Raw genomic sequence first — 13,858 nt, 5'->3', positions numbered from 1 at the left:
AAACACCCTCCTGTTGACTTCGTGTCTCCACGTCTCTGAACTCCTGCAAGCTCAGCCTGTGAACAAGCTCCTTTGGAAGATGTATGTGCCGTGATTTGCAAACAGATCTCTTCTTCCCTCTGCAGGACAGCTGTGCTCGTGTGCTTCTGTTTCGAGGTGGAGATAAGGAACTGAAGAATTACAACAGCCAGACCCCGTTCCAGGTAACAGGCTCCTCCAGCCCCCGAGACGCCCCCGGGCCGCGCGCCCGGCCCTGGTGTCGGGGGCGGGGTCTGTGTTTGGAGCGCGACCCTATTTCAGATCGCCTGTCCACACCAGCTTCCTTCTGATTAGAACAAACAGCTAAGGCCACGCCTTAGCCATGCCTCCAGGGGGTGATTCACGAAGGCAGTCTGGGAAAAGCAGAAAGACGGGGACATTGTCTTTGCGGTGGCGGGCAGTGCTGGCTTCGCTGCCCGCCGTGTGAACGGGGACAGTCTCCTGGGGGCGGGGGGTGGCTTGCCATCCGTCTGGTGCCCCCACTTGGCCTGCTGTCCTGGGTGGAGGGTCAACGACCCAGCGCGGAGCGGCCACGGGGTTACGAAGCGGAGCAAGGAGGTGGGGTCCTGCTTTTTAAACTGTGGCAAAATGTGTATTACACAGAGGGTACCATCGCAGCCGAGCAGCTCAGTGGCCGTGGGCACCTGGCATGGTGGTGGCGTCCCCTCTGTGTGGTTTCTCATCAGCCCAAGGGAAACTCTGGGCCCGGAAGAGTCGCTCCCTGCTCCTCCCTCCCGCGGCCCCTGGGCAGCCGCTCACTTCCCTCTGTCCCAAGGATGAGCTGCCTCTGGACGTTGCAGGAGCAGAGGGGCTGGTGCCATACGTGGTCTTTGTGCTGAGCTGCTTTCGCTCAGCACAGCCTTTTCACGGTCCATCTGTGTGGTCGGGTGTATCGCGACTTCATCCCTTTTTGTGGCTGAGTAATACCCCGTTTTATAAACGTGGGGCTCATCGAATTTTGATGCAGCTGACCAGATGGTTTAGGATGAAAGAACTTTTTTTTTTTTTTTTTGGCTAAACGCCCAAAGTTACAGAAATGCTTTTTCGGTCCTAAACACAGTCAGCTCGCTCGCTCTCCTCAAACTGAACATTGAGGTGACTGTGATTCTTTTTATCTGGAAAGAATTTTTACACCTTCCTGAGCAGAGAGAGATCTCACGTTTAGACCTGGCTTCCATGGGTGACTTGGCTCATCCTCTCCTTGTCAGCGTCAGCGCTCAGTCGTGTCCGACTCTTTGCGAATCCGTGGACTGCAGCCCACCAGGCTCCTCTGTCCATGGGATTTTCCAGAAAAGAGTACTGGAGTGGGTTACCATTTCCTCCTCCAAGGGGTCTTTCCAGCCCAGGGATCGAACCCGCATCGCGGGTGTCTCCTGAATTGCAGGCCGATTTTTCACCCGCTGAGCCATCAGGGGTTCCTCCGCTCAGATATGAGTAGTATAGATGGGTTTGATATCTTTTAAAAAATTGCTGTATTTTTGGCTGTGCTGTGCTCCACTGCTGTGTGTTTTTGTTTGCGTCTAGTGGCGGCCACTCGGTAGTTGTGCTGTGCGGCTCCTCATTGCAGTGGCCTCTCTCGTTGCTGAGCGCGGGCTGTGGGCGCGTGGGCTTCAGTCGTCACAGCACGCAGGCTCTCGAGCACAGGCCCAGTAGTCGTTGCTCCGGACTTCGTTGCTCCAAAGGCGTGTGGGATCATCATGGCTCAGGGGTCAGACCCGTGTCTCCCCCATTGGCAGGCAGATTCTTTACCACTGAGCCACTGGGAAAGTGCTTGATGGCTTGAAAATGAGTCAGCTCAATCCCCAAACGAAGCTGGGTGTTTAACAGTCATCGTTAATAAGTTTGCTCAGCTCATGAGCAGCGGCAGGCTTGGGTTTTACTCTGCACCTGTGGCTTAAAGGTGTTTAATGTGAGATGGGTCACGGAGGTGAGTGCCTGGTGGGCTATTGGGTCTACAAAGACTGTGCTTTCTTCCCCAAAGCACGTCCTCTTCGCAGTGGTGATAGTGAGGGAGTGTGGGCTCTTGCCACTTCGTGGTGGGACTCATCCATGCGTCGGTGGTCTCAGTTTAAATATCTTGTTGCTATTAAGTGATGCATTTCCATGGCCCCTTTTTTGAAGTCAAATAGTACTTAAATTGCTTAGAAAACAGCAGCTAATGCCCTTGGCTGGGAAAGGTTGAAGGCAAAAGGAGAAGAGGGCAGCAGAGGATGAGACAGTTGGATGGCATCACCGACTCAATGGACATGTATGAGCTTGGGCAAACTCTGGGAGTTGGTGAGGGACAGGGAGGCCTGGCGTGCTGCAGTCCACGGGGTCACAAAGAGCGGGACATGACCGAGCAACTAAAGAACAATAGCAGTGCCCTTTGATGTGGGTTGGCACATGGACGGTACCACAGAGCCATTGCTACCCTTCTGGGCAGAGGTTTGTAACTGCCACCTGACTCCCCAGGGGAGTGAGTTGTGCGTGGCACCCGGGACAGAAGGTCACTGTTGGCAAACCGCTCCCCCGCCGTGAGTCCCCTCTCCTGTCCTGTCTCCCCAGGCAGCGACCACCTGGGGGGATGCCCCCTTCTTCCAGGAGTCCTGGCAGGAACCCTTCTGCGCCACCGCCCCTGCCCCCCACCCCGCAGCAGATCCACCCCAGCTCACGCCCGAGGCCATCTGTCTCGATTTTGCTAACAATAATCAATCAAGAGCCCCAAATGGTTCAGGAAGACAATTACGCCTGAATAACAGGGCCTTGTGCCCTGTAGACATTGTTTGGTGTTGGGGCAGAATCAAAGCCTTGGATGCGCTCGGCACACCCAGTACGGAGCTGGCCTCCAAGCCTCGTGTGTCCCCACCTCCTGGTGTTTTCATGGTGCAGAGAGACTTACTTCAGTCTCTGGAGGCTTGCCTGTAAAACGCCCCCAGCATTCACGTTGCATTCCTGATCCTTCCCCTCCCGGTGATGAAAAATGAACCCCTCACTGTTGATTTCGGGGGGAATGTTAGCTTGCCTCATCATTTAACAGGGCTCAAGTGTGTCCACCTGGGAAGCCTTGATGGTATTCAGCTGCTCTTGTGAGCAGGGGCCTTTCTAACAAACCGTGGGATATTTGACAGACTTCATCTGGCCAAACTTTGCTTGATGATTAATCCAAAGGCTGGAGCAACAGCAGCAGGACATGCAAGTCCTCAGACTCCCCTCGTAGTACCCCGAATCCAAAGCCTGGGGGCAGGGCTCTGGGTCCTGAGTCCTCTAGAGACCTCAGCATCTGCTCAGGTTTGAGAATCGCGAGAGACAGAGGTGACGTTTTGAAGGAAGAGCAGGAAGAGCAGCAGGAGCGTCCACATTGCTGGGGTGTTTCTTAAAGGGCAGTGGTCATGATTGTGATGGTGCTGATCGTCTGAGCCACCCTGGGCCGCCTTGACAAAGTGCATGGACTGGGGGCTTAAACAGCAGACATCACTCCTCACAGCCTGGAGACGAGAAGTCCGAGGTCACGGCGCTGGCAGATGCAGTTTCTGGGAGGGCTCTCTTCCTGGCTTACAGACAGGTACCTGGTCACTGCTGTTTCTTCAGCGTCCTGTGAAGACAGAGATAGAGAAGGAGAAGCTTCTGGTGTTTCTTCCTCTTCTTGTAGGAACAGCAATCTTATCTGGTTAGCTTCCCACCCTTATGACCTCATCTAGCCTTACTCACCTCCCTGGAGGCCCTGTGTACAATGTCATCACAGTGGGAGATGCAGCTCAGTCGTAACGTTAATGATGGTGGTGATGGTGATAGTTTTGGTGATGATGCTGGTGGTGATGCTGGTGGTGATGCTGGTGGTGATGCTGGTGATGATGCTGGTGGTGATGCTGGTGATGATGCTGGTGGTGATGCTGGTGATGATGCTGGTGGTGATGCTGGTGATGATGCTGGTGGTGATGCTGGTGGTTGTTATGCCTGCAGTCCAAGTCCCCACAGCTGAGAAAACAAGACATCCACGGCAATGCAAACGCAGAACGGGACTTTATTGCCAGCTTGAGCCAGGGCCCAAGTCACGTCCAGCGCAGTGGAGTGGAGCAAGGGCCCCGAGCCCTGAATTACAGCAGTGTTTATAGGGTTAAGACAAAGACAGGGAGTTGGCAGGGGCAGATTGGTTGCAAGGGTTCCTTAGCATCTACTAATTGGCTAGATTTTCGCGCGTGCGGGCTTTCTCAGGGGGTTTTCATCCTCGTCCTGATAAGCCTGAACCAGGCTACAGGGAGTACACTGATTGGTCGAGTCCTGGCGCCGGCAGAGGATGATCTCAGCTCCTCCTTGGCAATAACTCAGCCCCTCTGTGAAGGAGACTTAGGCCTACCTTGGCCCCCTGAAGCCTGTCATGGCGTCTGTTTGGTCCTAACAGTGGTGATGGTGGTGATGATGCTGGTGGTGATGGTGGTGATGCTGGTGGTGATGCTGGTGATGCTGGTGATGATGGTGGTGATGCTGGTGGTGATGATGCTGGTGATGATGCTGGTGGTGATGGTGATGATGCTGGTGATGATGGTGGTGATGATGCTGGTGGTTATGGTTGTGATGGTGGTGGTGATGGTGGTGATAGTGGTGGTGATGGTGGTGATGCTGGTGATGATGGTGGTGATGATGCTGGTGGTTATGGTTGTGATGCTGGTGGTGATGGTGGTGATGCTGGTGGTGATGCTGGTGATGATGCTGGTGATGATGCTGGTGGTGATCCTGGTGGTGATGGTGATGCTGGTGATGATGGTGGTGATGCTGGTGGTGATGCTGGTGGTGATGGTGGTGATGATGCTGGTGCTGGTGGTGATGCTGGTGATGATGGTGGTGATGATGCTGGTGCTGGTGGTGATGGTGGTGATGCTGGTGGTGATGCTGGTGATGATGCTGGTGATGATGCTGGTGATGATGGTGGTGATGATGCTGGTGCTGGTGGTGATGGTGGTGATGATGGTGGTGATGATGCTGGTGATGCTGGTGGTGATGCTGGTGATGCTGGTGGTGATGCTGGTGGTGATGCTGGTGATGATGCTGGTGATGATGCTGGTGATGATGCTGGTGATGATGCTGGTGGTGCTGGTGATGCTGGTGGTGATGGTGATGATGATGCTGGTGGTGCTGGTGGTGATCATCCTGGTGGTGATGGTGGTGATGGTGACGATGGTGGTGATGGTGGTCTAGCATGTTGATGATCATAGTGATGATGACTCTTCCCAGTTGCACAGAATCTCAAAGCTCACAAATGCTCTTCTGTACATTTTCATTTAATCTTTGACAACCCAACAAGGTGGGATTTTTATGCCCAGTTTATGGGAGACATGGAGTTGGGGATGGACGCCTAGGCTTCCTGAATCAGTCAGTGGCCTCCAGGCCATTGAGTGCCATCCCGGGCTCTGGTCTGGGGAGAAGGCAGGCCTGTCCTCTGGCCCGTGAGTGCTCTTCCATCCTGGCATGGAGCGAACAGCAACAGGGAATCCTTTGCTTTCTGGATCACTCAGTCCAAGGAAGCAAGCATGTCCTGGTTCCGAAGCTAAAGGGAAATGGGATGGAAAGAATTCTAAGGAGGGAGAAGGTCTAAGTGAGGAGAGCGTGCAGCCAGTGGGGCAGTGGGGAGAGGAACGGCCGTGGTGTCCGCTGGGTTAGACTCCCGTGCTGTGAGGTTGCTGTAGGTTCAGATCGGCACTCGGTTGCCTCGGTTGAGGAGGTGAAGCCTCTGTGATGTGGGTGGGCCTCTCCCATCAGCTGGAGGCCTTGGGAGTAAAAGCTGAAAGGAATTCTGCGCCAGACTGTAACAGAGACCCCGCCGGGGTCCCAACACTGGTCCACCCCAGATCTCACGCTCGCCAGGCCTCACCATCTCGGGAGCCAGTTCCTTAAAATAAATCAGTGTGTGTATGTGTGTGCACGTCCTGTATGTCTTTCCCTGGAGAGCCCTGGCTGGTGCCCAGGAGGATGGACTTGAACCCTTCCTGCCTGCTGGCGGCTCCATCCCGCAGGGGCTCCGTGGTTCTGGAGGGCAGGCCTCCAGCCCCTGTGTGTTTCAAAAAGCAGCTTCCCCCACCCACCCACGTGTCACCTATGTGTTGGTCCCAGGCTGCCCTCTGCAGCTACTCTCAGATATCAAGAAGCAGAGAGAGAGGAGAAAACAGGAGGAGAGGCAAGGCAGTGAGAGTCATTTCGGACATCTGACGTCCTGCTGTCCTCCAGGGAGGGACCTGTGAGAGTATCAGAGGCAGGAGTTGGGGTGGGGGATACAGAAGGCCCTGCTGGGGTCTTTTCGGTGAAAGTCGTGGACAGGGAGCAGAGCTCTTGGCCCTGCCTGACGCTCAGCCTTTTACACACATCACTCGTGACACAGGTCTCCATTGTCTCCTCCGGATGGAGAGGTGGGTGGATGCTGGGGTCCACAGCTCAAAGGGGATGGTGAGGGTTGCTCACGGCCTTGGCCCCTGAGTCCTTCCTCCACCGTCATTGGGATATGATGGGACGAGAAAGGCCGGCGCCAGGAAGGCGGGAGTTCTCGTCCTCGAATCTCAGGCGGTAAATCACCGAGCCGAGCCCGGAGCTGGCAGGCGGCCGTAAAGTCCGTCTCCTCGAGCCCTTCCTTCTGTGACGTGCTCTCTGATGCCCAGGACGTGGCCGTGGTGCTGCGGGTTCTCGGGGGACACGTGGTTCATGGGAGTGACCTTGGGTCCCCCTCAAAGTGTCAGATCCTGGCTGTTGTCCTTCAGACCTACGAGCATCTCCTGCAGCTCCGGCTTGGCCTGCTCATCCCGGGACACAGCCAGAGACGACGGACATTCTCCCAGGTCACGTTCGATGTCGGGCAGGGCGGTGACCTCTTGCGAGTGACCGAGTCTCCTGTCCTTCTCCGTGAGCTCGGAGCCACTGGGTTGGGGGGTGGCCCAGCAACAAAGGCAGCCTGACATTCAAGGGGTGGCATCTGGGTTCCAGGTGCTGTATTTTTTCTGGGAAGTTGATGAAATCCACTCAGCAGGCACTTGGGTGCCGTTCCGTCCGGGTGCCTGTTCGGACTTCTTTCCTTGTTAGTGACTCAACAGTAGGACTGTTCGGCGGTGTGGAGTCTTGTAGCAGTCCACACGGACTCTAGCGCAAGGTCAAGGCGGTGTTCTCTCTCACAACCTTGCATTTCCCTGGTGCAGGTCGTGGGCAGGGTCCCAGCCCCTCCCCTGCGGGACTGCTTTCTGCACCACAGATGGAATGAGGTGACATGGGGGAAGTGCAGAGTTAACGTAAAACTACATCAAAGGCACAGGGACACGCAGACACACGCGGACGTGCACACGTGCGCACACCAACACATAGACACACTCCTGCACACACGTGGACACACATGGGCACACAGAGACACACATCAGCACACAGACACACACCTGGGCACACACGGACATGCACACACAGATACGGACACACTGCACACACATGCACGCAGACACGTGTGCACACGCATGGACACACACGGGCACACACATGGACATGGACACATAGATATAGACACACACTGCACACTGAGACACACATAAACACATAGACACACATGTGCACACACAGAAACACGTGCACACACACAGACACACACGTGCACACAGACATGCATACACACACACACCACATAGACACACACGTGCACACACAGAGGCCCTCTGGAGGAGCTTATCTAGTTGAGGGTTCAAAGTCCATGTCTATGCCGGTAAATTCAACCCCGATGGAGTCCGTACAGCCTCATCCCCCCCCGGGCTTACTGTGGCTCCTTCCTTCATCTTTGGAGGTGGTCACAGGTCCTCTTCCTCCCCGTCCCCAGCTTGGAAGGACCACCACCCACATGACCCCCGCCCACCACCCAGGATGGACCCAAAGAGCGATCCCAGCTTGACCTTCAGCTCACCGGGACCCGTGCACCTGAGCCTCGGGGATGCCCTGAGTCTGGTGGGCAGAGGGCCAGGGGAGAGACAGGGAGCGTGGTGAGAGTGGAGGGACCAGCTCCATGTGGGCACGGCCGCCCCCAGGTGAGGGGGGCACCTTATGGCAGGTGACAAGATGGGAAAGCACGGCCCAGTGGGGGGCCCGAAGACCCTGGTGTGAGGGAACCACACGTCAGACCCGAGCCGAGATGCGGCCGCCGGGGGGCGGGCCCTGCTCTCCTGGGGATGGGGCAGGAGCCAGGGCCCAGGGCGTGGGGTGACCGTGATGGTTCTGGGCACGGGGTGCCCCCGAGGGAGGTTCGTGGAGGTTGCTACAGGGGCCCCACCCCGCAGGGCAGGGGTCCTGTGCTGGGCTAAATAAAGGGCCCCAGGAGAGGTGGGTCCTGACCTCTGGAACCTGTGGCAGTGACCTCGTACAGCAGGGACCTTACCAAGCGGCTAAGGATCTCGAGGTGGTGGTTAGTCTGGGTTATCTGGGAGGGCTCAGCATCATCGCTAGGGTCCTTCTACGGGGGTGAGCACTGGGGAAGGGGCCCTGTGAAGACGAGGAAGAGACGGGAATGCAGCCACGAGCCCAGAGCCCCTGCAGCCCCCAGAAGCCGGAAGAGGCAGGGAGGACCCTCGCCCGGAGCCTGCGGAGGGAGCCAGCCCTGCCCACAGCCCGGGTCGGGCCCCACGAGCCTGACTTTGGGCTGTGGCTTCCAGAACGCGGTGCGGCTCTGCTGCTCGGAGCCTGCGGTGTGTGGTCCTCCACTCCAGCCACTGTGGGGGGCTGCCACGAGAGCCCGGGGGTGGCGGGCCAGCGGCCAGCTCACTGGTTCCCACTGCCCACGCCCTGAACCGCTCAGCCCGGCACCCTGCCGCCCAGCCCTGAGCCAAGCTCCCGCCTCAGTTCCCATGGTTTCCCCTCTGCCCTCTGTGAAGACTGTCACCAGCTCGGGTGCATCTCTGCTCTTTGCCACCAAGAGAGCCGCCGGGGACGCCAAGGTGTGGGAGCTGGACCCCACAGCCACGTGACCACAGCCTTTGTGCTGCCCAGGGTGTGTCAGTCTGCGGGGCCGCTGGGACAGGTCCCACAGACGGGGCGGCTCAGACAGCAGGCGTTTGTTTCTCGCTGGGCCGGAGGTGGGGTAGGCCAAGGTCAAGGTGCCGGCCCTCTGGTTCCTGGTGAGGGCCCCTCTTCCGGGCTTGCAGACGGCCACCTTCTCAGCCTCTCCACTTTGAAGCCCCCTCCACCTGCTCTCTGTGAGAAGCAGCGTTTAAACTCTCGCAGGATGAGTGATGAAATGCCAGGTTTCATCTGAGCCCTTTCCACGAGTGACATCAGAAAACTGCGTTTTTCGTTCTGACCGGCTTCTCTCCATTGGCTGTGTGTCTCTGGGTCTTTAGAAGCAGCTCCGTGGGGCGGGAACCGGCATCATGGGTGTCCGCCTCACGGCTGGTGATCTGCTGACCTTGCACAGGGCTGGGTACCCTGCTCTTGGTGGAGTAAGCCACAGTCTGCAATCCGGGGGGTGGATCTCAACCCAGAGACTTAGACTGTGGCCTGCCCGTAGTTTTGGATCTTTATCTAAATTTTCTGTTTTGTTTTGGCCAGGTCACGGGGCACGTGGGGTCTTAGTTCCCCGTCCAAGGATTAGACCCATGCCTCCCACATCAAAAGTGCAGACTGCCCACCCAGAGTTTTTAAAAACTAGATTCTTTGCCAATGTTTAAATACCCTGCAATTTTGTATAAAATTCCAATTTCCAGCTACTCTTGAATAATTGGGAAAAGTGGGCACACCAGGCAGTCACCGTGTGTGTTGGCGTTTGGCTGGCATGGGGAGCTCTGCCTCTTTGGGAAGCTCTGCAGTTGCTCCCTGGGCCCAGTCCCCGCTGCTCCTGACTGCCCGCCCCTGCCCGCCTCTTCTGCTTCATGGCCTGGCTGATCCCTCTGAGCACTTACCTGGATCCCTGCTTAGGGCATGCGGTCAGGGAAGCCACTCATTTTTAAGTCGTTTCTTTTAAAAGTTCTTCTTATTTGGGATTCAGACTCTGAGTTCCCATAGAAACAGGGAAGAGGAAGTCGTGTCTCTGGATCAGGGCGCAGAAACCCGGGAGACCCAAGTTTGGGGCTGATGGACCATGTTTATCTGTGATGGAGAAGGATCAGGTTTCAAGTTCATTATTCCAGACAGCACACGCTGAGTTCCCAGGAAGAGCCACGCTCTCGTCTAGATGCCCGGAGACACATCAGTGAACACGGACGCCCCTGCACTCATGGAGTGTGCGTTCCTCAGACTAGTGATTAACAGTTAAACAGATATATGCATACTGCGTCAGGGTTGCTAAACCACTTGAAGAGAGAGGAGGCAGGGTGAGTGAGTGGGTAGAGAGAGGGGGTGGAGCTGCAGGAGCCAGTGTCTTTAGTGACAGGAGCCTTGCAGGACCTCTGACGTTTGAGCGGAGGCCAGGATCGAAGGAGAGAGGAGGCAGTGGGCCATGCAGACGCCTGCAGGCGAGCATGGGCGAGAACGGGCACACCCAAAGGCCCTGGCGTCGGCGCAGGCCTGGCCAGCGTGAGGAGCAGAGAGGATCAGCCAGCTGGGGCGGTGGGTGAGTGGAGACCAGGGAGGGCCCCCACGACTGGGCGAGGACTCTGGGTTTTACTCTGAGCGAGACGTGCAGGTCCCACAGGACGGAAGGAAACAAACGGACGTCAGCCCGTCCCGTCCCACTGCCTGTCGTGATCCCAGTGGCTCAGCTGGTAAAGAATCTGCCTGCAATGCAGGAGGCCCAGGTTCGATCCCTGGGTCAGGGAGATCCCCTCTGGAGGAGGAAGTGGCAACCCGCTCCAGTATTCTTGCCTGGAGAATCCCAGGGACAGAGGAGCCTGGCAGACTATTGTCCGTGGGATAGCAAAGAGTTGGGAGCAGCCAAGCAACTGACATCGTGATCCGTATGAAAAGCAGGGCTGGCGTTTGCCCCTTACATGCATGAGTAAGGGCTGCCCTGTGAACTGATCCAGCTTGGGGTCAGGATAGGGAGATTCTCCTAATTAACTGATTGATTTGCAACAGGGAAGGAGGGGTGATGAAGTGGAGCCCAAGGCTGGGAAGGAGCTGGCTTGAGGTCAGTCATCAAACCTGGGGACTGAGGACACCAGGGAGCCCCAGGTGGATGCCTGGTCCAGGTAGGGGAGGTCGAGTCATCGGAGCTTTTCCCCGGAACCCTTGCACCGCAGCTGAGGCTGTGAACCCAGATTCCACAAGTTTAAAGTTATGGAGCAGGCTGTCTCTCTAAACAGAGCACTGTGCAGCCGGCCTTGAGACCCCCGACCCAGGCACATGGGCAGGGCCGGTCTGGGCCGGGGGCTCGGTTTGCAGATGCTGCTCTTCACGAGCTGAGAAAAGTACCCTCAGTCACCAGGGATCATGTGAAGGTCAGGATGCATGTGGACGCCTGACCCTATTATGTAAAAACGAAGGAGAGGCAGTCACCGGTCCTCAGCTCCAGGAAGGGGAGAGAAAAGAGGTGAAGAGCGTTGGGGAAGCCGCCCTGCCTGCCACCAGTGGGCAGAGCTGGGAGCTAGCCAGACCTCAAGTCAGCACCCTGGAGACCCCGAGTGTTGGAGATGCAGGTGAGACTGGAAATGGTGTTTCGGTTGAACCTGCTAGGCCTGGAGGCCCAGGCTCGTGGGGCCCTTGCTCACCTGGTGTGTGCTAAGTTGCTTCAGTCGTGTCTGACTCTGTGTGACCGTAGGGACTGTACCCCACCAGGCTCCTCTGTCTGTGAATTTCTCCAGGCAAGAATACTGCAGTGGGTTGCCATGCCCTCCTCTGGGGGATCTTCCCAACCCACGGATCAAACCCACGTCTCCTACATCCACCTACACTGGCAGGTGGCTTCTTTACTGCTCGCGCCACCAGGGAAGCACGTTGCTCACTGATGTCACAGCTCCCAGCTCACTCCCTCTGCCCCAGACACCCAGCCTCCTGCTGCTCCCCAGGCAGCCAGACACACGCTTGCCCCGGGGCCTTTGCACTTGCTGTCACCTCTGAATAGAACCCCTCCCCCAAGCACCCTGTGTTTCATCCCCCCATGAGGGCCCCCCTGGGGCATGTCCTCCCACCATAGGACCAACTCACCACATCCAGAGTTTCCATCCTGTGTGCAGACGCTTCAAACTGAAAATGGGAACAGACAGCTGAGCATCACCAGTCATTCAGGGAAAACCGCCATCGGGAAAGGCAGACACCAAACAGGCACAAATAAAGACGCTTGATAGAAAGTGAGGAATTTAGAGAACAGGCAGGGACTTCAGAACATACCGTCCATATCCACAGGGTGATAGGAGAGGCGGGAGCATCGTGAAGTGGGGGTTCAGGGGGCCCATGAAGAGTCAAGGTGGCAGGAAGGCCGTGAGCCCAGAGTCGCTGAGGAGGTGGACAGAAGGTTGGGGTGTCAGGGAATCGAGCAGTCGTGAGCAGGTTTACCACCTGAGTAATGGAATCTCTGAGAGAGCAGAAGTCAGCAAAGACATCGTTCAAGACAACGCTGCCAAACAGGAGGAAACGAGATCCCCACTGGAAAGGGCCTGCGTTTACATGTCAAATGCGAGCTGTTGTCAACAGCAAGGACAGGGCTCATGAGAACTCAGAACTTCAGGAAGAAAAATAAAACTATGGTTCCTAAGTTTCAAGAAGGAAAAAAGCAATTTCTGTATAGAGGTCTGGGGGTCAGGCATTTCCACGACGTCCTGAAAACTCACAGACCGTGAATGTCATTCTCCAGGGCACATGTCGCCTGGGAATGAAGGCGGCAGAGAGATGGCTGAAGTGTTTGCGCCCGGAGAGGAGGCTGTTGCCAGAACCTGGTGACCCATCGACTATAGGTCAATAGAAAAGCAGATTTTTAAATGTCGCTGTTACTCACTCGAGGGAGAGAGACCTATAGTTGGCTGGCATCCCAAATGTGGGGAAGATAGACTTAGCCATCCTAATGTAAACACAGCATGATGATTAGGCAAAGCTGGGACCCAGCTGTGTTGGGTTGTGTGACGGAGGAGCTGAGCCCTCGGCTTTCCTGGCAGGACATCGATAACTAATATTTAAATGGAAAGAAATCATGGCAGAGCACCAGGAGTGTGCTGGTTAGAAGCAGGGGGTCCAGGGGTTAAGACTCCAAATGTCCACTGCAGGGGGCACAGGTTCGATCCATATTTGAGGAACTAAGATCCCACATGCCATGAGGCACTGCCAAAAAAAAAGAAAACTAGGAGGCAGAGGAGTGAGAACGCAAGCAGATGTGGGTGTGGAGGGGGCATGGGTGTGCAGGTGGTGGGTGCGGCTGGCGCACAGGTGGTGGGCGCAGCTGGAGCGCAGGTGGTGGAGCGCAGGTGGTGGAGCGCAGGTGGTGGGGCGTGGATGGAGCGCAGGTGGTGGACGCCGCTGGAGCGCAGGCGGTGGGGCGCGGATGGAGCGCAGGCGGTGGGCACGGCTGGAGCGCAGGCGGTGGGGGTGTGAACAGCCATGCAGAAGGGTCTGACTTTTCAGACCTCCCATCCAGCTGTGTGGCATTGATAAAAGCAAAACATTGATTTCATTTTTAAAAGACAGTCTTTCCCCCTCCCCCTTCCCCCTTCCCATGAGCTCCTCTCTACCCAGTGAACTCCTGTTCACCCTTCAGAACTAGAGCTCTTCATCTGCAAGCCGTCTCCCTGCAGCCTTGGGCAGCCCCCCCCAGGCGTGTTTTCCTTTCGGTTCCGGTGTTACTTGATACACACCTGTCACATACTGTATCAGCGTGGACGGTTTTGGCATCAGACCCCCAGCTACACTGTAAAGCCCGTCTCTTCAATCTTTCAAGTCCGAATGCCCAGCACCACACCAGGAACAACCT

The 13,858-nt window shown here is 56.5% G+C and overlaps 1 protein-coding gene across 6 annotated transcripts in view; it reads left to right on the top strand.

The window, feature by feature from the left end:
• Positions 1-13,858, top strand: part of SHANK2 (SH3 and multiple ankyrin repeat domains 2) — a 554,755-nt gene that overhangs the window by 154,477 nt on the left and 386,420 nt on the right. For all 6 annotated transcript variants that reach the window (XM_069565267.1, XM_069565270.1, XM_069565265.1 and 3 more), the window contains one exon: positions 126-203. In XM_069565267.1, the coding sequence (XP_069421368.1) occupies positions 126-203 (78 nt within the window). The remainder of the gene's footprint in view (positions 1-125; positions 204-13,858) is intronic.

The sequence above is a fragment of the Ovis canadensis genome, chromosome 21, assembly GCF_042477335.2.
Source record: "Ovis canadensis isolate MfBH-ARS-UI-01 breed Bighorn chromosome 21, ARS-UI_OviCan_v2, whole genome shotgun sequence".
Lineage (NCBI taxonomy): Eukaryota > Metazoa > Chordata > Mammalia > Artiodactyla > Bovidae > Ovis > Ovis canadensis.
This window is presented reverse-complemented; position numbering and strand designations above follow the sequence as displayed.